The following is a 26234-nucleotide window of genomic DNA, read 5'->3' as shown; positions in this document are numbered from 1 at the left end:
ATACAGATATTCTCTCTGTTTCTGTGTTAAAAAAAGGATGAATCAAATAACTTATTATTATTATTATTATTTTATCCACAGCCTGCCCAACTCTTGCCCCTCAACGGTAACATTCTTCATTTTATTATTATTATTATTATTCAGAATAAAATAGTTTTTGAATAAAAATATTCAATATAAAATACTGAGTTTTTGCAATTTTTAAGGCTTCATAATTTATCATCTTTAAATGCTATTAAATAATTGATCCTGTCATAGTAATAGGATTATCAAATGGCATTTAAATGTTACTAATAATCAAATTTATAAGAAAATATAATATTATAAATGACATAGTAATAGTTCGTTTTGACAACGATACGTAATGAGCTAAACCTAACACTATATGTTAGCGATGTGTTTGAGTTGTTACAAATGATATCAAAATCAGTCACCAGGTGGTGTGCCAACTAAAATGCTGGGTCTCAAGGTGGTGGATTGTGAGTCGGAGAGGGGAACAAAACATTTCTTATAAGAGTTTGGAAACCTCTCCCTACCAATACATTTTAAAACAATATTTGATAGCGGTGAGTTTGAATTGTTTCTTCCAATAATATTCAATAATTGGAATAACTCATTCATGGTTTTGAATAATGGTCTTAAAAAGAAAGCAGTAATAAATAACCCTTTAACCATCTTTTTGGGTGAAAAAAAGTAAAACTTTTTTCTCTTGTTTTGTTTTTTTACTGTTCATCTCCTCGTAATTGCAGCAGTAAAATCGAGTCAAAGGAGTGTCCTGCACGCTACATACCCATACTTTAAAACCAACATGCTCAATTAGTTTAGATTTTCACGAAGTAACTGCAGGCAGCTGTTTCACGGTGGCGCCGCCGCCGGTCGTGGCTGCCGGAGGAGCTCCCAATGTGTAATAGTCCCATGTTGTATAAGATCGATGTAATATGAGCGTTGAATAATGAATGTGTTTTTAAGTTGGGGAAAATTAAAATATGATTCAAAGCTCAATCATTGTGTTTTTGCTTTGAATTTCAACATCAAACTATGCGTTCCTTATGTTCTATATATCCAAAGACTTACTGACAATAGAAGAAGAATATTAATAATTGAGAAAGGGAAAGCCCATCTCTCTCTCTCAATAATGGAAAAAGTGGTATGATTGAATAAGGTTATGGAAACAAGGAGGGGCCTCACTCCCATTTCTCTCAACTTTCCTATCTCCAAATAGTACCAATTTTGTGTTCTTGTGCACCATTCAAGTATATTTTTCAATTTTGATTCACAAGTTTGAAGCGTTTTATCGAAACGACAATACCCATTTCTCCAAATTTCCATAAATTGATGACTTCAATATCTGCCATGATTCTAGAATGGTAATGCCTATCAAATATCTAATGTGTTTAATTTCAATTTTAAAGTATTTCTCTTTCGTACGTGATTTGTCTGAGTATGTTATTTAGCACGACGATGAGAAGGATCTAATTATTGAGTGAACTGGTTTTGAATGATTATGACAGTCTGTAGTTTATGGTGATTGTTGTGACAATTGTCTTTCACTGCATTTCTTCTTACATGTGTTTTTCATGAGGCATTGTGAGGGAAATGAAACATTCCTTGTAAGGGTGTGAAAACCTCTTCTTAATAGACGCGTTTTAAAATTGTGAGGTTTATGACGAATACGTAACGAGGCAAAGCAAACAATATCTACTAGTAATGGACTAGACTGTGACAAATGATATCAGAACAAGCCACTTAGCGGTGTGCTAGTGAGGAAGCTGGGCTTCTAAGCATGGTGGATTGTGAGATCTCGCAATTAGAGAGTTAAACAAAACACTCCTTACAAGGGTGTAGAAACCTCTCCTTAGTAGACGCGTCTTAAAACCGTGATGCTGACGACGATATGTAACGAGTTAAAGCGAACAATATCTGTTAGAGATACTATGGTAATATAGACCAAGTTTTACAAGAGAGTCGTCAACTAACCTCTAATGATGTGTTGTCTTACAAGATTGACTCATACAGACGGTATAACTACTTTAGCTTCGGGGTATCTCTCCTTCATGTTTGGTCAAAATATATTTTTTGAAATATTGAGTTGGAATAGACCTAATACCACCAAAGGTCGTAAACTAACCTCTATTGGCATTTGACCTCACAAGGCCCTTATATATCAAAATACATCCGTGTACAAGTAGTCAACCTTCAAGTAATGCTACTTATTGAACATTTTTATTCTCTTGTTACTACCTTTCTTTTCTTTTCAAATGTTACAAAAGTATATGAATACAAAGTCAAACTCGAATTCATACTTTGCATATTGTTCTTTTATTCATTCAAAAAATTCTTTTATTCATTCAAAAAATTCTTTGTTTCTTAACATTTTAACTTATGATTTCATATACTCGAACTTTTGCTTTACATTTTCAAGTCATTTTTTACCTACATATAGTAACGCTTTTAAGTCGGAAAAGCATGATTCGGACGACATAAGGATGTGTGTGGGCTCACGAGTGTTTGTGTGAGTGATATTTAGAGGTGGAACAAGAATGCATCAATGGCATGTCACTCCAATTCACCATAATCATATGTCTACCACTCCAATACTTCCCAAACTTTTGAATTTTAAATCTCTCTCTCTCTCTATATATATATGTAGTAAATATATATATATAGAGAGAGAGATGAGGATTAAGTTGAAAGGAATATTATTGTAAGGAGGGAATCTGCAAAGTTTTTACCCAAAAACTGAAACTGAAACAAGACATTGTCCTAGAATAATGTGCATAACTATTATCTTCTTTTTATATAACCTAAGATTTATCAAAAATAGCTTATTTATTTATTTATTATTGTTATTATTTTGGTAGCATTTTACTTATTCATAGGAAATATGCAAATAACATAGGGAGCTGAAGATCCATTAGAAATAATTTATAATACGTTTTAAAAACGGTGATATCTGTTAACAGTGAGTTTTGGCTCTTATATTATGAAGAGAAGTTTTTGTATCGACATATTAGATTTATTTTATAATTTCTTTCGATAATTTCTCGACGTTGAAAAGGGTTTAAGACCAAAGATTGAATAGACTTGAGATGGGGTTTGTCTGTATGTTTGGAAGTGGGATTAAAAGTGAGCACTTTACAGGTTGATACTGTCCTCCATATCCCTCTTTATGCCTTCTCATGTCTCATATCCAAACAACCTCCCTTCACATGCATTTCCAAAACTATAGTATTAATATACTTTCAACTTTATTTAATCTTTTCATACATTTTCTCATCAAATCTTGTTTGAATTCAGCACACAAAAACAAGAAGTTTCCCTCTTTATCCAACTTTAGTGTAAAGCTTTTCATTTTCATTTTTATTCCTTTCCCAAAACCATGTTGATACGCTTTTTATTACTATATCTATCATAATACATTCAAAGTTCAAAGGGTATGGTTGTGAGATCTCACGTCAGTTGGAGAGGGGAACGAAACGTTCTTTAAAACTGTGAGACTAACAACAATATGTACAGGACAAAGCGGACAATATTTACTAACAATGGACTTGAGCTGTTATCAGTGGTATCAGAACCAAACACCGAGCGGTGTGCTAACAAAGACAGGAGGTGGATTGTGAGATCCCACATCGGTTAGAGAGAAGAACAAAACATTCCTTATGTGAGTGTGGAAACCTCTCCCTATTAGATGTACTTTAAAACTGTGAGACTGACGGCAATATGCAACGGGTCCAAACGGACGATATCTGCTAGCGGTGGACTTTGAGTTGTTATAAATGTTATCAGAGCTAGACCTCAAGAGGTGTATCAACGAGGACATCGGACCTCCAAGGGAGAGTGAATTGTGAAATCCCACATCGGTTAGAAAGAGACAAAATATTTCTTACATGAGTATGGAAATCTCTCCCTAGTCGATGTATTTTAAAACTGTGAAGCTAATGACAATATGCAACGAGTCAAAACGAACGGTATCAGAGCTAGATTCCAAGCGGTGTACCAACGAGAACGTCAGGTCTCCAAGGGAGAGTGAATTGTAAAATCTTACATCGGTTGAAAAGGAAAACAAAAACATTTATTATATGGGTGTAGAAATCTCTCCCTCGTACAGAGACACATTGAGTTAGAACGATGAATATACATAACAGACCAAAGAATATAATACGGGCGTTGTTGGAAAAATAGGCTAAAAAGGAAGCAGCTTTCCAGCCCACGTCTGCTAACTGCAAAGGCAACCAAGTGTACGTTCTCCATCGTATTTACACTTATTCCCTTCAGCCATTTCAATTCCCTAGAGAAAGATAAAAGAGAAAAAAGGGTTATGGTTTTTTTGGGTATCGGTGCAGTAAAACTTGGGAGTGAGTGTAAAACAGTAACCCAAGAGGGAGAAACTGTCTGCTTCTGCAACAATGGCGGATAGAAAGTCGAGGTAATTTCAGTGAAAAATAACTATCAACCTCAATTTTACAGAACAACAATGATCATACTCGTTGTTGGTGTACTTAAATTCCTGCATTCTAATCCTCCTGCCTTATATAAATATGCTTCATTTCATCCGCTTTTCGAGAGCGATATAACAAACAATCTCTCTCTCTTTCCATTTCCTCATAATTGAAGCTCTAAAGCCAGGGGTTTGCCCATTATGGGGAAGCAGAGGTCTTCCACCGCCGGACATGCCGGAAGAACTGCCAGAGCTAATAAGGATCCAAATGGTGTTATTGATGATCATGAAGCTTCTTCTACTTCTGCTGGCTGTATGTGCGCTGTGTTTCATCTCTTTGATTTTCATCCTTTGAATCAACACCATCACCCTCCGCCTCCATCGCGCCCTGTTTCTCTCAACCCACTTGATCATCGTATTTCCACAGGTTTCTTGTTTATAATTTCGTCCAAGTTTGGATTTTTAATCATGGGTTTTCTTCATTTTTCTATTCTCTCTGTGATTCTGTAAAAAAAATCGGATTTTGAGTAATGGGTCTCTGAAAAATTCAGGTACTGAAGCTCCACGAAACAGTTTGGAATCCGACGAAGAATCGCCATTATCATGTACTCGAAAACAAAAACAGGATGCTCTGCATTTCCCAGTAAGTGATTTGATTGATGTTCTTGAGAAAAATCCATATTGAAATACAAAATTGTAAACAAATTGTAATGGAATTGCAGAAGGGTGTTCTTCAAATCAAAACCAAAGGATCACCAAATAATGAGGCGAAGGAGAAATTTTCCGGCGACTCTCCTAGCACCAAGACGCCGACTTTAGTGGCGAGATTAATGGGTTTGGATCTTCTTCCTCAATCAAACTCTCCTTCAACCACACCAAGAACAGCCTCCGTTTCTTCTCTTAATTACCCAATTCTTCATAAGCAGCAGAGAACAGCCTCTCGTTCCTTACCGGAAACCCCAAGAAGTTCCTGTGAAAGAAGATCAAACGTGGAAAATTATCACCCACGCCTTTCACTTCAAATCCCCAATTATGATAAAGAAAATGCAAGCCCAAGTCCAAGCCATTACGCTAAGGAAATTGTGAAGCAAATCAAAGAAAGTATGAGTAGAAAAGGTGGCCTCAATGATATCACCAACTACGCAAGAAGAGATCATGAAATGGTTAACCAAACAAAACCCAGAAAGGTATTATCTTCTTCTTCGGTATCTCCGAGACAGAGAGTAGTGGAGCCGAAGAATTTGAACAAACCGAAGCAAAAAGTGAAATCAAAGGCGGCGTTGAAGAAGAGTAATAAGCAAGAGGAGCCATTTGTTGTCCCCTCGAGAATCACCAAGGCCGCCATTGACAGTCCTCTTAAGAAAACTCCATTGTCGGATAAGCTTTTGAGCTTTAGCTCTGTTCCGACCGTTGTCATGAAGAAAAACCCCCCATTTTCCTCACCCATTAAACCAACCCCAATGCAGGTAAATTTGGTTCATACAAAGTGACGGTGTATTTTGTCGTGTAAGCCTGATTTGAAATGATCCTGGATTTATTCTTTCTTATGCTTAAACGGGACAATATGATATTCTTTTTTTTATTTTTTTACAGCCGCCGCCGTGCAATCGGAATCAAGCTGCAGTACAGACGGGCGGTAAGGAATCAAAGCGATGCCTGCAGTCATCGAACCACCAATCCCACTTTCCAATTCTTCATCATCACCAACACGTCATCCAATTACCACCCATTAATAATATCAACATCACAACCGCTTCCGCCGCCTCCAACCGCCGTAACCACCACGACATCACGGCAGAGGTGGAGTACGTTAGACAAATTCTCCTCCGCCGTAGTACTACTTCCACATCAGTGTACTCCTCTGTTAATTTCCTTGAAAATTGCAACACCCATCATAATATTTCAATTACCCATAGAAAATTACTCTCCCACTTGGTGGAAGAGTTGCTGAAGCCGTACATCGAGCGTAGGCCGTACCGGCGGACGGCAGCGGAGCGTTGGGCGGAGGTGGTGGAGAAAGTATGCGAGAAAGTTGGGAAGTTCCCACGTGCGAAGTGTGAGGTGATGGAGGACATAGATGGGATAATTGAAAAAGATATGGACATTTTGGGGATTGGCTTTGAAGAAGATGATGAAGGGATAGTGAAAGACATCGAGGAGTGGGTGGTGGAGGAGCTTTTGAACGAAACGGTGCGTTTTGTTTGGGAGGTTCGAGTCGGAGAGAGCGCTGTTGGTTTAGTTTAGGTGGTGGCCAGAAATGGCAGAAGAATCACGTGGGAGATGCCACTTGGATGATCGGGACCCACATAGCTGGGGTTAAACTGCAGCGTAGGAGTTACACGTGGATTGTTGACCCGCCAGACAAGCACTGAGATTTTTCGGTTCTGAAAAATACAGTATTTATTAGCAGAGTGTCCTCCTCTGTACAAATTTTATTTCTCTCCCTAAATTTCCCTAAATTACAAAAAGAAATCCATTTCATTAATAGTGTAAATTAATATTTTAATTATCCAATTCGTATGGAGATTATTTAGTTTTAAAGTTATTAAAAATTCAAATAATATTTTAATAATATTTGAAATTAAAATGGAGATTATAATTATATTAATATTGTGCCTTTTCAAGCCTACGGAAAGTCACTAAACTATATTATATGTTCTTAATACAGATGCTGACAATTTCACAGAGATTCTTGGACCACCTTTCTATATTTCTTATCTCATTAGACTACCTTAACCTATAAATTCAAATTATAAAAATAAAATTTTAACGTTAAAATTATTATAACGACTAAATTCTAATTTTTTTTTTAAACAACAGAGATTTATAACGGCTCGTTTTTCGATAGACTCGAGTTACAAACCGTCTCTTGTTGACTAGGAGTATTTGAACATACATAATAATTTAAAACTTTTTAGAATTTGCCCGCATTAATATTCGTCAAATCAAACATCGCAAGTATTTCAAAGATGACGGGACACAACTTTTTCAAAACAATTAAACATAAAATACTGAGTTAATAAGACATCATGTGAGGAGACAAGACACTAATCTAGTTTGGCCCCTATAGCTCCGCAGCTCGTCTACACCTTCGTCTTGATTGCTCCCTCTAGACTTCATTTAAAAAGATTAAAGTAGCATAACTATAAAATACTCCGTAAATAGCTTATTTCTAATTCTTAGTCCGTTTCTAAGTCTTATATCATTGGTTGGTTGGTTGGATCGTTCGGTGTTTTATTCATACTTAAAAGTTACATGTTTTTCTTAGGCACTCCAAGGTATGTGAGAGAGCCCTTGACAGACACTCAAGAACTTGCCAACACTCATGAAAATTTGGGTCGGTCCTCCATACCTCAACTTACTTATTTTACCTATGCTCAACTTAGGGTAAGCTCGATAACTTTCGACGAATTCACAAATTTCGGCAAATATCGTTTTGGTCATTTTTCCATGCCTTCGGTCTACTATTTTGCTATTGTTGCCAGCCATAGAGTACAACGAACGACAATCACTTATTTATTTCATTACAAAAATTACTTTACTTTATTAATAAACTTTAGGTATTACAAGATCAAATTTATAATTGAGAAGGATAATATGGGTAAATTTAAAATCTCTCACATTCAATTATACCACAGTAATATTATCATTTAAAAAAAAAAAAAAGAATCTTATATATATTTAAAGATTAAAATAGTAGAGACATTGCATGCAGAGAGGTAATTTAAGGTTTGATGTCCAATGTGGATAAGGTATGGCCGACATGTGGTCACGATAAATAAATAAATAAATAAATAAATAAACAAATAGGCAAAAAATGAAATAATTAAAAAGGAGCAGGCAGGGTGCAACTTGGAAATAAAGGAAAGTGCAGGGGCTGAAGTACAAAACTAAATGTTGGCAGGGGTTTGAATGCAAATTCCATGACTACAAATATTTAAAATGGGCGAAAAATAGAGGAAGGTGCTGAATAACTGTGAAATTCAGAAGGGGTAAATTATATATAATAAGAGTCAGGGGACAGTATGAGTGGAAATAATTTTTAATAATGTCACACATGAGCATAATTAAATTATAAAATTAATAAACAAATATTTAATTATGTTTATAAAATAAATTAATTCATATAATCGAGCGGGAAAATTCAAACACATCAAACTTCATGTGGGGTAAGATAATGAATATGTGTGTGTATTAATTCATTTTATATATGGTCTGTGTAAAAATTGAAAAAAAAAACTATAATATAATTAATACTTATTAAATGCATGTGACAGGGTTTGCCTTCAACCTTCCCACCCGAAATCATATCCTATAATTCAAATTTATAAATAATAATTCAAAATGATTTATGAACAGAAAATTCTGAAGGTTTAATGCATCATGGAGTGCAGTAATAATATAGCTCTACCTTTGCTTCAATTGCAAGTCTTTGTTGATACACCCGTGTCTGGCTTTGATACCATTTATAATAGTCTAAGTCCATCAGCCTCATGGTTTTTAAAACACATATGCTAAGGAGATCTCACAACCCATCTCCCTTGGAGGCCCAACCTCCTCATTGATACATCATCCTGGATCTGATACCATTTGTAACTTGTAATAGCCTAAACCCACCGTTAGCATATTTTGTCCACTATGACCCATAATGTATTGTCGTCACATTCTTTATAAAGGTGAATTATGAGATTCCACATTAGTTGGAGAGAGTGTAAAAACTTCTCTCTAATAGACGCGTCTTAAAATCGTGAAACGGGCCATAACAGACAATATCTGCTAATAATGGTATTGGACCGTTACAAAATAAGCATAAAAAATAATTACAAAATAACATGTCGTCACCGATACACAAAGAGGAGCATAGAATCTAACAAGAGATCACACATCACTAGAGCCTTTCTCGAGTCCTATAAAAGTCTTATGGTTTCTCTCACTCCACTCCACAAGACAACGTGAATTCGGGTATGCCACAAAAACCTCTCTAGGAACTCCTCGATCAACAAACACCTCAAAGAATGAATTCTAAATTGTTTGAACTTAGTTTGGTCAAATATCATTAATGGAAGAATCAGCTCAACAGGCAAGCTAGTGACAGTACAGGAAACACTAACCTTTCAGGAACAAGTTGAACAAGAAGCATAAATAAGAACACTATAAAAATGGGGGCTAAGAGTATAGTTCCTATTCCACCCTATAATAAACTTATTTTTCTTTTGGTGTTGTTTAAATAAACGAACCATTCTGACAGTTGATTGAGTATTAATATTGACATTGACAATTGGAAAGTTGATAGTATAGAGCTTGGGCTTATACCCTACCATCCACGTCAAACCCAGAGCCAGTCCACCCAGAGTCTGCAGAGCTTCTTCCTTTAGGCACTGCTCCAATTCCCTTCCCTCTTCCATGAAACTGGTTTTTCTTTTTCCCTCTTACTTCTGTCTCAGAAGATGGCTTTTGATTTTGGCCATTCACCACTGGAGCATCACCACTGACTGCTTGAATACGTGCACTTTCATTTGCTTTTGCACCTGTTGTTTCTGTTGACGTAGCAACTCCAGAAGAATCTGCAACTCTGCTGTTCTGAGCACTCCTCATTGTTTGGCCTTCTTGTGTAACCTGAAAGCCATATGTTTTACATCATATCTCTCAACAGGGCTATGTTAATGGCTAACAAGCAGACATCATTACTTGAGAAACAGAGGTTGATACTCGGTTTGAATTCAAAGCTTCCATTCTTCGTTTTAGTTCTTCAAGCCTTGTCAACTGCGAATTATTGCTTTCTTGAACCTATTAAGAATAAACGACAGTACTATCAAGAAATTGTGTTTGTTAGTTTTAACATAACCAAATATAATGCGAAGTTATGTACCAGATGATTCAAGTCATCACACAGCTTTTGCTTAATTGCTTCCTCGTCCTGCACGACCTTTGACGCTGCTTCCCAAGCCTGAAGGGAGAACATCAGACTCAATTCTTAAATTCCAATTAACGATCTAAACAAGAAAGCCCATGTAACGACCCTAGCCCACCACTAGTAGATATTGTCCTCTTTGAACTTTCCCTTTCGGGCTTCCCCTCAAGGTTTTAAAATGCGTCTGCTAGGGACTTTTCCTTTCGTTCTCCTCTCCAACCGGTGTGAGATCTCAGCCTAGATGAATGTATTACACTAAACTCGTGTAAAAATTGACAAGGGGCAAACCTTCTTTGCTTGTTCTTCCTTCAACTTGGCGGCATGTATTCTTTCCGTTGACATCTCTATTTTCTTCCGCAGAAGTTCGAGTGCTAGAGATATGTAACCATGCTTGGTGGTCAGCCAAAGCCAGTTAATGAAAACCAATAATCAATATAAAACAACTGACAGTAAGCTCAACCTGCTTTTTTTGGACCAGATGTGAGTTTCATCTCCATTGTAAGCTCTGCCAACTCTCGTTCAACATCTCGAATCTTAGAATAATTCTCATCAATGTATCTGAATGAAATTACGACCCAAACAATAAACAAAATTCCCATTTAACGATATGGGTAAGAAAAGAAAAATAAGGAACTTGATGAAGAGTGTACAGAATACAGAATGATAAACAAGAGTCATACCATAGTGGTAATCCTACTGCTAATTCTATGTTCTTGTCAACTTTAAGTATTGGCGTCAAATATCACAACCATCAGCAACACGAGATGTTGGAACTAATATCAACTCTGTCTGAGATATCATTATGAGTTAATCAATGGTAAATGATCACATTATCCTACAATGCTTCGGATATCTCAATTTCCCCCAATCAACACCCTCCTCAACTTTGCCTCAACGTTATCCTTCATTCATTCGTCTATACCAACTTCAAACTTAAGAATGATGGGAAAAATCTTTTCCAAACATAAAAATTCCCCGTGTTCAGATCATTCAAGCCCACTGCTAGCCGATATTGTCATCTTTGGACTTTTCCTCAAGGTTTTTAAGATGCGTCCACTAGGAAGAGGTTTCCACACTCTTATAAGAAATGTTTCGTTCACTCTCCAAGCGATGTGAGATCTCACAATCTACCCCCCTTGTGGGCCATCGTCATCGTTGGCACATCACCAGATATCTAGCTCTGATACCATTTGTAACAATCCAAACTCACAGTTAGTAGATATTGTCCTCTTTGAGCTTTCCCTTCTGGGCTTCTCCTCAAGATTTTAATACACATCCACTAAAGAGAGGTTTCCACACCCTTATAAGTAATTCACTACGTCGGGAAGAGATGAGGGGGCTTAATAGACAATATTTGTTAGCTGCTACATATCACTAGGTCATTGATCTTAACTTAATTAACCATCAACCTGAACATAGCTTAGAGGTTAGACATTCGTTCTACTCCATAACAATTGGTATCTCAAAGCATTAAGAGTTTTGACATTAGGTTACAACAAGTGGTATCAGAGCAACGATGGTTATGACCTTTTGGTACAACCAGTGGTATCAAATGGTTGTGACCTTTTGGTACAACAAGTGGTATCAAAGCATCGAAGGTTTTGACTTTAGGTTACAACACAAACTCATAATACACCAAGTGAAAAAAAAAGACTAACTAAGCCAAGATGGTTCCTTCAAGACTTCCTCAAGTCAAGTACCATTAATCCCACACTCATGCATTATAAACTATAAACAAAGACTTACTGCATCCATATCTGTTACCATGTAAGAATGTACCTAGGATAACGCCCCACACTAAAATTTCCGTGAACAGGGAAGATAGAATAACAAGTAATACTTCTACTTTACCAATCATAAGCAAATAAATACATAAAGAGAGTTATAATGTGAGAAAAACCAGATCTGTAAAGGTAATAAAAGAAATTCGTACTTTCTCAATTGAAGACGCCCTTCCTCGATTATCTGCAACATAATCCGATAACAAATAAGCAAAACTGAAAAGATAAAATAAGAATTAAATTAAGAAAAATCTTGTAGCCCAAAAGTCAGATCGAATACCTTTTCAGTGTAGGCAATTACAGGAGCTTCCCTGGCAAGGCCATCAGGACCAATCTCAGGCAAAAGGAAGGGATCGGAACCCATTTATTCCGAGAGAAAAAATAAAAGAATTGTTGTGGGAATCAGAATCAGAAACGAAAATGGCGTAAAAGGATTTTGGATTTGACCCAAACAAGAAAAACCCAGTTCCTTAAAGCGTCTACTCAGTGCTCAAAAATGGCGATGGCAAGATCTCGGAAACTGGGTTCTGCGTGGGGGAAAGCAAGCTCAGTTTCGCAGGCAAAATGAAACGTCGAGGTCCAGCAATTGCATCCGCGAGTTGACCGATTGCATCGCTCGTGCTACGCACGTGGATAAAGAGAATGTTCCGCAGCAATTTCTGGCAAAAATAAAAATAAATTCATTCTCAAAATACAAGTTAAAGATATTATATTATATTTAAAATCTTACTCACATATTTTCAGACTAAAAATAGAAAAAAAGAAACAATAACAATAAATGTGGTAAATTATAAGTCGTATGTACATACATGCTCATCATAATGAGCATCATAATAGGGAAATATCGTGATATATGTGGAACAAAAATATGTATGAGGTCTCCATAGCTTATAATTATGGCATAATTTATGATGCAAAACAAATTTCCATTCATCTATAACATAATGAGTTTGTGAATGACTGATACATTCTTTCATACATAGCGAATCATTATAACATGGTCTATGAAGGTTTATACATCATAGAGCGTCGATTCATAACAATTTTATACAACATGACATGATCATATCATAGCATAGATGTTGCAGATGTGAACAAACATTTCTTATAAGGTTGTGAAAACCTCTCCTTAGTTGGAGAGAAGAATGAAATATTTCTTACAAGGGTTTGGAAACTTCTCGCTGGCTGAAAAGGGGAATGAAGCATTCCTTATAAAGGGTGTGGAAACCTCTCCTCAACTGGAGAGGGGAATGAAACATTACGTATAAGGGTGTAGAAACCTATAGTGTTCCAGCAAGGACGCTGGCCTCCAAGAGGGGTGGATTGTGGGAATGAAGCATTACTTTTAAGGTTGTGGAAACCTATGGTCTGCCAGCAAGGACTCCGGGATCCCAAGAGGGGTGGATTGTGAGATCCCACATTAGTTAGAGAGGGGAATAGAGGTGAATGAAGCATTACACTTATAAGGGTGTGGAAACCTATGGTGTGCTATGCATTCCTTATAACGGTGTGAAAACTTGTCGCTGGTTGGATGGAAACCTATGATGTGCTAGCGAGGAAGTTGGGTCCCCAAGGGGGTGGATTGTGAGATGCCATATTGGTTGGAGAGGGGAACAAAATATTCCTTATAAAGGTGTGGAAACCTCTCTATGGTTGGAGAGGGAAACAAAGCATTACGTATAAGGGAGTGGAAACCTATAGTGTGCAAGAGAACACTAGGCATCTAAAGGGGTGGATTGTGAGATCCCAACATTCCTTATAAGGGTGTAGAAACTTCTCACTAACAAACTCATTTTAAAATCTTGAGGGAAAGCTTAGAAAGGACAATATTTGCAACAGTGGGCTTGGGTTTGGGCTGTTACAATAGCTTTTACACATGACATAACATAGCATAGAGGGCCTCGAAGTCCAAAAGGAAAAACCCAAAGAGGACAATATCTGCATACATGGCCTAGAAGCTCGAAAGGGAAAGCCTAAAGAGGACAATATCCGCTAGTGGTGGGCTTAGGCTGTTACATACCTTTTATACATGACATAACATAGCATACAGGAGCTTACATACCTTTTATACATGACATAACATAGCATACAGGAGCAAAGAAGCCCGAAAGAGAAAGCCCAAAGAGGATAATATCTACTAACATTGGGTTTGAACTCTTATAATAGCCTTGATATATGACATAGCATAGGATCAAACAACATAGCATACAGGCACAAGGCACACATGATCATACATAATACAATTTGTCCAACCAAGTCGATAGTAGAGTTACTTACTTTGTTGGCTTAAGCCGATATTACTAAATTTTTCGTGCATAGGACACATGTCATGCATGCATATTTACTTACTTTTAATAGGAAAATAGGACATTACATCTAGGGAAAAAAAAACTTACATCCCTCCTCCTTCTCCAATTATTTATAGCAATTGAAAATCACTAAGACTCGAACACAAGAGAGAAAAGAACACTTGATTTTGTTCCTCTTCCATTCATCTTTACGTTTTTAGAAAGAGAAATCTGGATTCAGACGTTGTTTTTACTTAGTATGGAGTGAGAAAAAAAAAAAAAACAAAATATATTTTGTTTTGAATGTAAGGTGTCAAACATGCACATCACTACCCCCATAACAAAACAAAAGATGAGCAAAGTAAGAACATGTGATATTAAAGGGTTTATTTTAACTGCAACTTCCAGCAACACATAGGACAGACATAGACCGAACCCTACACGATGTTCTTCTTCCCTAGAAAGCTCGTAAATGTAGAAACACTTATTGGCATACATAGAGAGACATAGATACGGTTGGTTTAAGCAGACGGGGCGGTCATAGTGGACCCAGTGTCCAACGCCTTTCCCTCTTGAACCCAAGTTTTGAAGGCTTCCAAAGTGTTGCAATCAGGTCGGTAACGCTTTTGGGTCATTTCAAGCAACATTGGCCATTTATAATCTGGATACTTTCGCGGTGGACTCTTCTCCACCAATTCCTCCGGTGCTCTCACCACTTTGTCATGCGATGGACACAGAAAGAAGGCCAATGATTTTCTTGCATTCATGGAATTCACTACAGCCCGGTGTATGCAGCCCTTGTAAATCCCATTCGTGAGAGACTTCAAACACACAAAAGCAAACAACCCATTTCAAAATCAGTCGAGTTTAGAAGACGGAAGATGAAAAATGAAGAACCCTAATTGTAATTTTGTGTGGCGTACCGTGAAAGTGTCACCGATGTTGATGACAAAGGCTTCTGGGTTTGGAGGAATTGAATACCATTGATCATTGGAGCACACTTGAAGGCCACTGACAGGGTCTTGGTGAAGGATTGTGACGGAGGTGGGATCAGTGTGAGGGCCAGTTCCCAACACAACCTCTGGCTTGTCGCATGTTGGGTAGTAATTAAGCCTCAATATTGAATCGTTGTCCTTGTAGAAATTCTTGAAGTATTCTCTTGAAATGCCAAGGCTAAGCCCCAAAAGCTCCACAATCTTCGTACCAAGCTCGTTCAATGCTATCCCACACTCTTGATACGCCTTCCTAAAACACCATCAAGCAATTAAAAAAGAGTATAAGAATTGAATAGGCATACGTAGAGATAGTGGAATTTAGATACCCATGATGGGAGAATGATGAGCCTAAAGTGTCAAGAACATAGTCATGAGCCGCGGAGGAGTTCTGAGCAGCCACACAGCGAAGGGAAAAGGTTTCCTTCCATGGAAGATTGGACGCGAATCTCCCAAAGAAGCTATTGGTATATCCATAACTCTCACCTACCTTCCTCTTAGCCCTCTGCTTCACATCCAAAGGCATTGTAAAGAACTCATTCATACAGTCATGAACACGGCCCATCATTTCTATGTCCACTCCATGGTTCACCACAAAAAATATGCCATGTTGTCTACAAGCCTCATCCACCAGCCTTGTCGCCTCTTCCACATAACTTTTGTCGCCACTCATAAACTTTTCCAAGTCAATAGTTGGAACATCCAGCACCGGCAGCAGCTCGGATGCCTCAAACTTTTCCGACCAAATGAAATCCTCCGGCACCTTTGACTCGTCGGAGCCCCCAAATGGCGGACGGTACTCCCCTTTCATCTCCTCATTCAAGTTTGAGGGAGCGGATTCGGTTGCCACCTTGCCGTTCAAAGCCATTGCATGCAAAGAAGAGAGAATAAGGGTGGAAACTGAATGGATTTAGATTGGTGGGATTTGGGGAGATATATAGGGTGGCAGGAAGGGTAAGTTGGGAATTTGGGATTCTCTCTCTCTCTCTCTCCTCCTCACATGCATCTTACAACACATAATTGTCACTTCTTCCAAATTACTCATAAGTGAAAGCTCTTTTGATTTTCTGAAAGGGGATGAGAATCAAATTAACAACTCCCTTTAAATGTGGCCCTAAAAATGTCTTTTTATTTTCTGATTTTGTCTCTTCCTTTTTTTTGTTTTCTAAAATCATTTAATTTTGTTCTTTTTCATACCTGCATGCTTAACATTTTGCAATGCATCACCATATTCTTGCATGCTCTTAACTTTTTTTAGTATGGACCTTCTCTAATTTTCGTCCTTTTGTAGTTCAAGTTTTTTGTTTTACTTTTACATGCTTTTCTATGCTTTTTTTTTACCTTCCATCTAAGCTCTCCAATTGCCTTCTTCACACAAATGGAAACCCATTCCTATACTTGTGAGCTAATAAGGCTACATGCATCATTTTACATTTCTTCTCAAAATGGATATGTTGTGCACCGCAAACCAATTGAACTATCGGTAACACAACCCTAACCGACCTTGGCCTAGCTCGTCAGTACTAATACGGGAGGGGAAAAGGAGGTTACCTTCGTCTTGCTGAGTTGCAACAATCTTTCTGCTCTTTGACCTTGTCAGCTTACTTTGATAATGTAGTGAATGACCGGTGACCTAAATTGAGGAACGACCTCGTATACACTATAGGGACAAAATGGTGTCTGGTAATCTGAACATCGTCCATGAAAGGTTCGTTGGTGGACCTTTTCAAGAGACCATAAAATCGCCGAAGCCTGGGGGAGCGCCCCCGTATGTCTNCCCCCCCCCCCCCCCCCTCAGGAACAGGTATCGAGGAGTGAATAGGTAACGGAGACTCTAATGACGCCGTCACACTACCATCAGTCTGAAGAATTACCTTGGTCGTCCTTGGTTTCTGTGGAGGCCTACTAGGTTCTTAGGGGTTTCTTGACAGTTTAAATTTCTTCACTAGTTTTCAGGACGCTCGAGGTTAGCTCCACGGGGCTAATCCATGTCTCTAGGTGCACTCAGATCTAGACTTCTGATCGCCGCTCACGATCCTAAGGTGTAGAGTACCAATCGATCACCCTAAACCCAGAGGAGCTAAGGAGCTAAGGAGGTCTATTGGATTCCTAAAGTAGCCAGGTAGCTTAAAGTAGACTTATGGCTCCAGGTTTCTCTACTCCGACTTCTCGACTCTTTCTTAATATGGGAGCACTAGGGTCTAGACCTCCTAACTGTCACTCCCAATCCTAAGGTCCTCAATCCATTAGAGACATCCTCTCCTAAGTCATCGTCTAACCAACCTAGCTGTAACGCCCTAGTTCTATGTAGATAAACATGCTCTACAGAGAGAACACATTTGGAGTTAACAAATACTATAACATGCACATATACAAGCAATCAAGCACTAATCATAGAGTTCATCATCTTTTCTAACATAGAGGAAAGCATATAAAACAACATTCATCACAAATCTCATCATAGGGGCATTTTGGTAATTTCTTACATCATACATAACGTACTCATCCATATTTCTCAACTCGTATTTTGGGGGCATAATGGTAATTTTACCATAACATACATACAATACATACCCATTCAAAACTGCCCTTCCTTCTTAACATGCATTTTCTAACCACCCAAGGTAAGGAAATGATACGAAATAAGATGTCTTAACCATGTCACAAAGAATTCATGGTGGATGACAATATCCATATATGTTGTTTAGATTTAAAGAGGATTTATTATTTTTTTTCCTTAAATTTTAGAAAATTGTCTTATGTTCTTATAGATCTCGACCTATTCTAAAACTTCGTATCTTATAAGATATTTATCAAAAAGTGAGGAAAGATTCATTTTCTTGTCTCTCGGTATTCTTTGCAACATGTCACAAAAGGATAACAACCAAATCAATGTTTCATTAAGGACAAAGATGATGTGAGAACCATGTTAACCATATCCATTTTGGATAGTTTTTTAAGGAAATTTGAATGAAATCCACCCATCTATGAAATTCACGTCTAAATTACATCAAAAAATTGAATTTATAAGATCAAGTAAGAGAAAGACAAATTGTACAACCCATTAAAAAAAGAGGAAGATTGTCGTAGGTGGTAAGACAATATTTCAAATGATGATCATGTTATAAAACCTCCAAATAAATATGGGTTTGGAATATCCAACCTCATGTCCATCCTCATTCCCTTGGTGGAATGGGCCATCATTTTCAAATTCTAGGATAAAGTTTTTTTTGGGAATTTCAAGAAAATATCGGGGGATTACCCTATCTAGAACACATCTTGTTTAAGTTTTATATTCAAGGACTTAGTTTAAGTTTTAAAAATTTTAGATACAACTTGGTTGGAATATAGCCCACGATCCAAATATACCGAAACAAATAGATCAAGGAGAAAGAACAACTTGAGGAAAGAGATTATTTGAACCGAAGAACCTTTAAACACTTGTGCTTTTTAATTCTATTTTGTTTGTGGTAAATAGAGCCTTCAATATTTATAGGGGAGAAAACACAAAAAAAATTTCAAGTTTTTCCACAAGTTAGAGCCATTACTAACAATTCTACTGGAAATTTAACCCTTGCTAGCGTCTTGATGGGAGTGTCTGCACGTTGCTCTCTAGTTTCAACTTTGTTTGATCCCTGGTCAACTCGGTCTTCTTAAAAATAATAATAATAATAACGGATACTGGCTTTTTGTCACACGTCTTGTGCTTGTAAGTTAACATGCATTTTTGTCAACCATGCTGCATAGTTACTCTTCGTGAATAATGGATACTGGAGCATTAAGACTTTCCTCCTTTTCACTTCTTATTGTTGTCACACCTCCTCTGCGACTTTTTTGGTGACGACATTTGTTTCAGCATCCTACCTCTGATACCAAATGCTGGATATGACTCACGATCGAAATATACCGAAACAAATAGATTAAGCAGAAAGAACAATTTGAGGGGTGAGATCCTTTGAACTTAAGAACATCAAGTACTAATGGGTTTCAATTCTCTTTTTTTTTTTTTTGTTGTGAATAGAATATACATGTGATTAGTATTTACAAAAGTAATCGGAGACCGTTGTCATAAATAGTGCTATAGTAAAAAGCTATATCTATCAAAACTATACGTAGATGTTAGTTATATATAGGAGAAGGTTATATGGGGTAAAGTTATATATAATTAGCTGAACCATATATAACTCAGACACATGTTTGAAAATGTAGTTTCTATATTCCCTGTATTCTATTGTTGTACATACGTGTAGTCATCAATACAAATCTTTTAGCCAATATTTTCATTGCATTTCTCTATCCTATTATTTGTGTTCATCTAAATCGAGTGTGCGCGTTGTTGTGCGATCCTCATAGTACTAACAAATTTTTCAAACTTTCTCCATTAGCCACGACTAATAATTCTCGTAAAAAGAACTAACAATAATATATTTTTTTTTAATAAGTAAAGTTTATTAACTCACAAACTCAATTCATGTATGCAATTAATTTTTTTAATCATTCAACAAGTATTTAATTCATTTAAACGTATAAAGGTTTGATTTTGGTTTAAATGGAAAGTGTCAAACGTGCACATCACTAGCATATAATAGAACAAAAGGTAAGCAAAATGAAACATGTGTATATTAAAGAGTTTTTTTTTTTTTTCTACAACGTTCAGCAACATAGAAGAGATACATAGACGACTGAACGCTACACAATATTCTTTTTGCCTAGAAAGCTCATAATCAAAGAACCACTTATTGACATACATAGGGAGTTTCGGTTGGTTTAAGCAGACGGGGCGGTAATAGTGGACCCAGTGTCCAACGCCTTTCCCTCTTGAACCCAAGTTTTGAAGGCTTCCAAAGTGTTGCAATCAGGTCGGTAACGCTTTTGGGTCATTTCAAGCAACATTGGCCATTTATAATCTGGATACTTTCGTGGTGGACTCTTCTCCACCAATTCCTCCGGTGCTCTCACCACTTTGTCATGCGATGGACACAGAAAGAAGGCCAATGATTTTCTTGCATTCATGGAATTCACGACAGCGCGGTGTATGCAGCCCTTGTAAATCCCATTCGTGAGAGACTTCAAACACACAAGAGCAAACAACCCATTTCAAAATCAGTCGAGTTTAGAAGAAGGAAGATGAAAAATGAAGAACCCTAATTGTAATTTTGTGTGGCGTACCGTGAAAGTGTCACCGATGTTGATGACAAAGGCTTCTGGGTTTGGAGGAATTGAATACCATTGATCATTGGAGCACACTTGAAGGCCACTGACAGGGTCTTGGTGAAGGATTGTGACGGAGGTGGGATCAGTGTGAGGGCCAGTTCCCAACACAACCTCTGGCTTGTCGCATGTTGGGTAGTAATTAAGCCTCAATATTGAATCGTTGTCCTTGTAGAAATTCTTGAAGTATTCTCTTGAAATGCCAAGGCTAAGCCCCAAAAGCTCCACAATCTTCGTACCAAGCTCGTTCAATGCTATCCCACACTCTTGATACGCCTTCCTAAAACACCATCAAGCAATTAAAAAAGAGTATAAGAATTGAATAGGCATACGTAGAGATAGTGGAATTTAGATACCCATGATGGGAGAATGATGAGCCTAAAGTGTCAAGAACATAGTCATGAGCCGCGGAGGAGTTCTGAGCAGCCACACAGCGAAGGGAAAAGGTTTCCTTCCATGGAAGATTGGACGCGAATCTCCCAAAGAAGCTATTGGTATATCCATAACTCTCACCTACCTTCCTCTTAGCCCTCTGCTTCACATCCAAAGGCATTGTAAAGAACTCATTCATACAGTCATGAACACGGCCCATCATTTCTATGTCCACTCCATGGTTCACCACAAAAAATATGCCATGTTGTCTACAAGCCTCATCCACCAGCCTTGTCGCCTCTTCCACATAACTTTTGTCGCCACTCATAAACTTTTCCAAGTCAATAGTTGGAACATCCAGCACCGGCAGCAGCTCGGATGCCTCAAACTTTTCCGACCAAATGAAATCCTCCGGCACCTTTGACTCGTCGGAGCCCCCAAATGGCGGACGGTACTCCCCTTTCATCTCCTCATTCAAGTTTGAGGGAGCGGATTCGGTTGCCACCTTGCCGTTCAAAGCCATTGCATGCAAAGAAGAGAGAATAAGGGTGGAAACTGAATGGATTTAGATTGGTGGGATTTGGGGAGATATATAGGGTGGCAGGAAGGGTAAGTTGGGAATTTGGGATTCTCTCTCTCTCTCTCTCCTCCTCACATGCATCTTACAACACATAATTGTCACTTCTTCCAAATTACTCATAAGTGAAAGCTCTTTTGATTTTCTGAAAGGGGATGAGAATCAAATTAACAACTCCCTTTAAATGTGGCCCTAAAAATGTCTTTTTATTTTCTGATTTTGTCTCTTCCTTTTTTTTGTTTTCTAAAATCATTTAATTTTGTTCTTTTTCATACCTGCATGCTTAACATTTTGCAATGCATCACCATATTCTTGCATGCTCTTAACTTTTTTTAGTATGGACCTTCTCTAATTTTCGTCCTTTTGTAGTTCAAGTTTTTTGTTTTACTTTTACATGCTTTTCTATGCTTTTTTTTTACCTTCCATCTAAGCTCTCCAATTGCCTTCTTCACACAAATGGAAACCCATTCCTATACTTGTGAGCTAATAAGGCTACATGCATCCTTTTACATTTCTTCTCAAAATGGATATGTTGTGCACCGCAAACCAATTGAACTATCGGTAACACAACCCTAACCGACCTTGGCCTAGCTCGTCAATACTGGTACGGGAGGGGAAAAGGAGGTTACCTTCGTCTTGCTGAGTTGCTACAATCTTAGGGGTTTACCTTTGGAGGCCTACTAGGTTCTTAGGGGTTTCTTGGCAGTTTAAATTTCTTCACTAGTTTTCAGGACGCTCGGGGTTAGCTCCACGGGGCTAATCCATGTCTCTAGGTGCACTCAGATCTAGACCTCTGATCGCCGCTCACGATCCTAAGGTGTAGAGTATACTGGAAACGTTTTGATCTAGGTCAATGTGCAAACCGCATTAGCTTTAGTGCCTTAATCTTAACTGAGATTTCCCATGCATGCTTTGCTAGGGAGATATACCAATCGATCACCTTAGCCCGTAATCTATAATTTAAACATCGTCTTGGTCACCTCTGGGAGCTAAGGAGGTCTATTGGATTCCTAAAGTAGCCAGGTAGCTTAAAGCAGACTTATGGCTCCAGGTTTCTCTACTCCGACTTCTCGATTCTTTCTTAATATGGGATCACTAGGGTCTAGACCTCCTAAACGTCACTCCCGATCCTAAGATCCTCAGTCTATTAGAGACATTCTCTCCTAAGTCATCGTCTAGCCAACCTAGTTGTAACGCCCTAGTTCTGTGTAGATAAACATGCTCTACAGGGAGAACACACTTGAGCTTTGTTTGGTCCCGTCAACTCTGTCTTCTTCAAATGAAATTTTAATTCTAAAACACACTTGGAGCATTCTGTCTTTGCCAAGTTCTTCTATTTCAATAGGGCGTCCTCCAAGACTGCTTGATAGATGGAAGCAAGAATCGTCCTATCCTTGCGCTTCTCGACATTATCACCATGCTCGATGACGTCCCACACGTCTTGTGCTTGTAAGTTAATATGCATTTTTGTCAACCATGCTGCATAGTTACTCTTCGTGAATAACGGATACTGGAGCGTTAAGACTCTCCTCCTTTTCACTCCTTATTGTTGTCACATCTACTCCGCGACTTTTTAGTGACGACATTTGTTTCAGCATCCTATCTCTGATACCAAATGTTGGATATGACTCACAATCGAAATATACCGAAACAAATAGATTAAGCAGAAAGAACAATGTGAGGGGAGAGATCCTTTGAAGTTAAGAACCTTAAGTACTTGTGGTTTTCAATTCTCTTTTTTTTTGTGCTGTGGTCAGAAGATACATGTGATTAGTATTTAGGGAGGTGTAAGTACTAACAAATTTTTCAAACTTTCTCCCAAAATTAGCAACTACTAATAATTCTAAAAGGAAATAACAATAATTTTTTTTTCTAAGCAAAGAACTTCATTCATGTATGCAATTAACTTTTTTTTTTAATCATTCAACAAGTATTTAATTCATTTTAACGTATAAAGATTTGATTTTGGTTTGAATGGAAAGTGTCAAACATGCACTTCACTAACATAGAACAGAACAGCAAAAGGAAACATGTGTATATTATAAAGGGTTTTTTTTTTTTTTTTGCTGCAACTTCCAGCAACACAGAAGAAAGACATAGACAGAACGCTACACGATGGTCTTCTTCCCTAGAAAGCTCATAAACATAGAACCACTTATTGACATACATAGAGAAGTAGAGCCACAAAGACATATCATTAAGGTAGGTTTAAGCAGATGGGGCGGTAATAGTGGAGCCATTGTCCAACGGCTTTCCCTTTTGAATCCAATCTGTTAAGGCTTCCAAAGTGTTGCAATCAGGTCTGTAATGCTTTTGAGTAATTTCAAGCAACGTTCCCCATGTGTAATCCGGATACTTTCGTGGTGGATTCTTCTCCACCAATTCCTCCGGTGCTCTCACCACTTTGTCATGATTTGGACATATAAAGAAAGCCATTGTTTTTCTTACATTCTCGCTATTCACTACAGCTCTGTGTACGCAGCTCTTGTAAATCCCATTTGTGAGAGACTTCAAAACACAAAAAATAAAACAACCCATTTCAAAATTAGTTGTGTTTAGAAGAAGGAAGATGAAAAATGAAGAACCCTAATTGTAATTTTGTGTCACATACCTTGAAAGTGTCACCGATATTGATGACAAAGGAATCTGGGGTTGGAGGAATTGAATACCATTGATCATCGACGCACACTTGAAAGCCACTTACCTTGTCTTGGTGAAGGATTGTAATGGAGGTGGGATCACAGTGAGGGCCAGTTCCCAACACAAGTTCTGGCTTCGCGCATGGTGGGTAATAATTAAGCCTCATTATGGAATCGTTGTCCTCATAGAAATTCTTGAAGTATTCTCTTGAAACGCCAAGGCTCAACCCCAAAACCTCCAATATCTTCATACCCAGATCGTTCACTGCTTTCGCACAATCTTGATACACCTTCCTAAAACACCATCAAACCTATTCAAATCTCGTTTCCCACCTTTAAATCAATTAAATATCTATTCGTGTTTGGTTAGTTCTTAAATTTTGAAAAGTTATTTAAAAATTACATTAACAATCAACCCACCTCACACTTCTTAAAAAAAAAATCAAAACCAATTATTAGTAAATATTTACTTACCCATGATGGGAGAATGTTGGGCCTAATTTTTCAATAAGATAGTCATAAGCAGAGGAGGAGTTTTCACCATCAGCAACACAGGGAAGGGAAAGAGTTTCCTTCCATGGAAGATTGGAGGAGAATCTCACAAAGAAGCTATAAGCATATCCAAAATTCTCACCGAACTTCCTATGAGCCCTCTGCTTCACATCCATAGGCATTGAAAAAAACTCACTCATACACTCATGAAGACTTTCCATTACTTTCATATCAACTCCATGGTTCACCACCACAAAGAACCCATGTTTTCTACAAGCCTCATCCACCAGCCTCGTCACCTCTTCAACATCACTTTCATTGCCACTCAAAAACTTATTCAAGTCAATATGTGGAACATTCAGCACCGGCACCTCCTGCGATCCCTTAAGATCATCCGGCCAAACGAAACTCTCCGGCACCTTTGACTCGTCGGGGCCAGCAAATGTCCCACGGTACTCCCCTTTCGTCTCCTGGTTCAAGTCTGAGTGGGCGGAAGATAAGGATTCGGTTGCCATCTTGCAATTCAAACAAATTCCCTCTTGAGAGAGATTTGAGAAGGGAGTATGATAGGGAAGAAACTGAATGGCTTTGATGGGTGGGATTTGGGGAGATTTATAGGGTGGCAAGAAGGGTAAATTGGAAATTTGGGATTCTCTTTATCTCTCCTCCTCACATGATTCTTACAACACATACTTGTCACTTCTTCCAAAGTACTCATAATCTAAAACTCATGATTTTCTGAAAGGGGATGAGAATCAAATTAACAACTCCCTTTTAAATCTGACCTTAAAAATATCTTTATTTTCTGATTTTGTCTCTTCCTTTGTTTTGTTTCTTTAAATCATTTAATTTTCATCTCTCTCTGAGTTGTTCTTTTTCCTATCTGCATGCTTAACATTTTTCAATGTATCACCATATTCTTGCATGCTCTCTTCGGATCTTCTCTAATTTTCGTCCTTTTCTTGTTCATTTTACATGCTTTTCTATGTTTTTTTAACCTTCCATCCAAGTTCTCCAATTGCCTTCTTGACACAAATGGAAAGCTATTATCTTTAAGTAAAGTGATTCCAATACTGTTCATCTAATAAGGCTACATGCATAATTTTACATTTCTTCTCAGAATGAGTATGTTGTGCAAAGCAATCCAATTGAGTTGTTAGTAACACAACCCTAACCGACCTTGGCCTAGCTCGACAACACTGATACAGGAGGGGAAAAGGAAGTGGAAGCTATGTCGACACTATACCAATTATTAACGGCCTGTGGTTACCTTTGTCTTTCTGAGTTGCTACAATCTTTTTGCTCTTTGATAATGTAGAGAATGATCGGTGACCTGAATTGAGGCGCGACCTAGAATACTTTGTGGGGATAAAATGGTGTCTTCTAATCTGCACATCATCCATGGAAGATTAGTTGACGGACCCTTCCCCGAAACCATTAAGTCACCAAAGCTTGGGTGGAGATATCCCTGTGTGTTGGGAAACTATTGGGTCAACCTATGTGGTCCCACATCCCCCTCCCCCCCAAGAATGG

At 38.0% G+C, this 26234-nt stretch overlaps 4 protein-coding genes across 5 annotated transcripts; 1 reads left to right on the top strand and 3 right to left on the bottom strand.

Annotated features, from left to right (window-relative positions):
- The first annotated feature begins 4315 nt into the window (after nt 1-4315).
- LOC111467773 lies at nt 4316-6923 on the top strand. Its single transcript, XM_023112833.1, has 5 exons — nt 4316-4426; nt 4615-4865; nt 4990-5081; nt 5161-5904; nt 6032-6923. The coding sequence occupies exons 1-5, from the start codon at nt 4407-4409 to the stop codon at nt 6680-6682; spliced, it is 1758 nt and encodes a 585-aa protein (XP_022968601.1). The 5' UTR covers nt 4316-4406; the 3' UTR covers nt 6683-6923.
- Nucleotides 6924-9454: 2531 nt separating this feature from the next.
- On the bottom strand, nt 9455-12733 carry LOC111467736. Its single transcript, XM_023112763.1, has 7 exons — nt 12411-12733; nt 12283-12314; nt 10810-10907; nt 10638-10720; nt 10308-10385; nt 10127-10225; nt 9455-10054 (listed from the first exon to the last, which is right to left on the bottom strand). Exons 1-7 carry the CDS (start codon nt 12492-12494, stop codon nt 9746-9748), a joined length of 783 nt encoding a protein of 260 aa, XP_022968531.1. The 5' UTR covers nt 12495-12733; the 3' UTR covers nt 9455-9745.
- A 2040-nt stretch (nt 12734-14773) lies between these two features.
- Nucleotides 14774-16332, bottom strand: LOC111467570 (gibberellin 20 oxidase 1-like). The gene is made up of 3 exons (XM_023112530.1): nt 15740-16332; nt 15342-15663; nt 14774-15239 (listed from the first exon to the last, which is right to left on the bottom strand). The coding sequence occupies exons 1-3, from the start codon at nt 16276-16278 to the stop codon at nt 14940-14942; spliced, it is 1161 nt and encodes a 386-aa protein (XP_022968298.1). The 5' UTR covers nt 16279-16332; the 3' UTR covers nt 14774-14939.
- A 3676-nt stretch (nt 16333-20008) lies between these two features.
- On the bottom strand, nt 20009-25292 carry LOC111467571 (gibberellin 20 oxidase 1-like). 2 transcript variants are annotated; one of them, XM_023112532.1, is made up of 3 exons: nt 24684-25292; nt 20580-20901; nt 20009-20477 (listed from the first exon to the last, which is right to left on the bottom strand). In XM_023112532.1, exons 1-3 carry the CDS (start codon nt 25214-25216, stop codon nt 20178-20180), a joined length of 1155 nt encoding a protein of 384 aa, XP_022968300.1. In that variant the 5' UTR covers nt 25217-25292; the 3' UTR covers nt 20009-20177. The 2 variants fall into 2 exon arrangements, with proteins under 2 accessions (XP_022968300.1, XP_022968299.1); XM_023112531.1 differs by lacking the exon at nt 24684-25292 and adding an exon at nt 20978-21570.
- Between the last annotated feature and the right edge of the window lie 942 nt (nt 25293-26234).

The sequence above is a fragment of the Cucurbita maxima genome, unplaced genomic scaffold (genome assembly GCF_002738345.1).
Source record: "Cucurbita maxima cultivar Rimu unplaced genomic scaffold, Cmax_1.0 Cma_Scf00034, whole genome shotgun sequence".
In the NCBI taxonomy this organism is placed as follows: Eukaryota; Viridiplantae; Streptophyta; class Magnoliopsida; order Cucurbitales; family Cucurbitaceae; genus Cucurbita; species Cucurbita maxima.
The sequence above is the reverse complement of the archived record's forward strand: the minus strand, read 5'-3'. Positions and strand labels throughout refer to the sequence as shown.

Bases quoted from the DNA above. Each gene is read 5' to 3' on its own strand.
- LOC111467736 (XM_023112763.1), bottom strand. From the start codon at position 12,494: ATGGGTTCCGATCCCTTCCTTTTGCCTGAGATTGGTCCTGATGGCCTT. The intron at 12,315-12,410 runs GTATTCGATCTG...ATTATGTTGCAG, and splicing joins TAATTGCCTACACTGAAAAG to ATAATCGAGGAAGGGCGTCT. The intron at 10,908-12,282 runs GTACGAATTTCT...AATTTCATTCAG, and splicing joins GGGCGTCTTCAATTGAGAAA to ATACATTGATGAGAATTATT.
- LOC111467570 (XM_023112530.1), bottom strand. From the start codon at position 16,278: ATGGCTTTGAACGGCAAGGTGGCAACCGAATCCGCTCCCTCAAACTTG. The intron at 15,664-15,739 runs GTATCTAAATTC...ATGGTGTTTTAG, and splicing joins TCATCATTCTCCCATCATGG to GAAGGCGTATCAAGAGTGTG. The intron at 15,240-15,341 runs GTACGCCACACA...GTGTGTTTGAAG, and splicing joins ACATCGGTGACACTTTCACG to TCTCTCACGAATGGGATTTA.
- LOC111467571 (XM_023112531.1), bottom strand. From the start codon at position 21,516: ATGGCTTTGAACGGCAAGGTGGCAACCGAATCCGCTCCCTCAAACTTG. The intron at 20,902-20,977 runs GTATCTAAATTC...ATGGTGTTTTAG, and splicing joins TCATCATTCTCCCATCATGG to GAAGGCGTATCAAGAGTGTG. The intron at 20,478-20,579 runs GTACGCCACACA...GTGTGTTTGAAG, and splicing joins ACATCGGTGACACTTTCACG to TCTCTCACGAATGGGATTTA.
- LOC111467773 (XM_023112833.1), top strand. From the start codon at position 4,407: ATGGCGGATAGAAAGTCGAG. The intron at 5,082-5,160 runs GTAAGTGATTTG...ATGGAATTGCAG, and splicing joins AGGATGCTCTGCATTTCCCA to AAGGGTGTTCTTCAAATCAA. The intron at 5,905-6,031 runs GTAAATTTGGTT...ATTTTTTTACAG, and splicing joins TTAAACCAACCCCAATGCAG to CCGCCGCCGTGCAATCGGAA.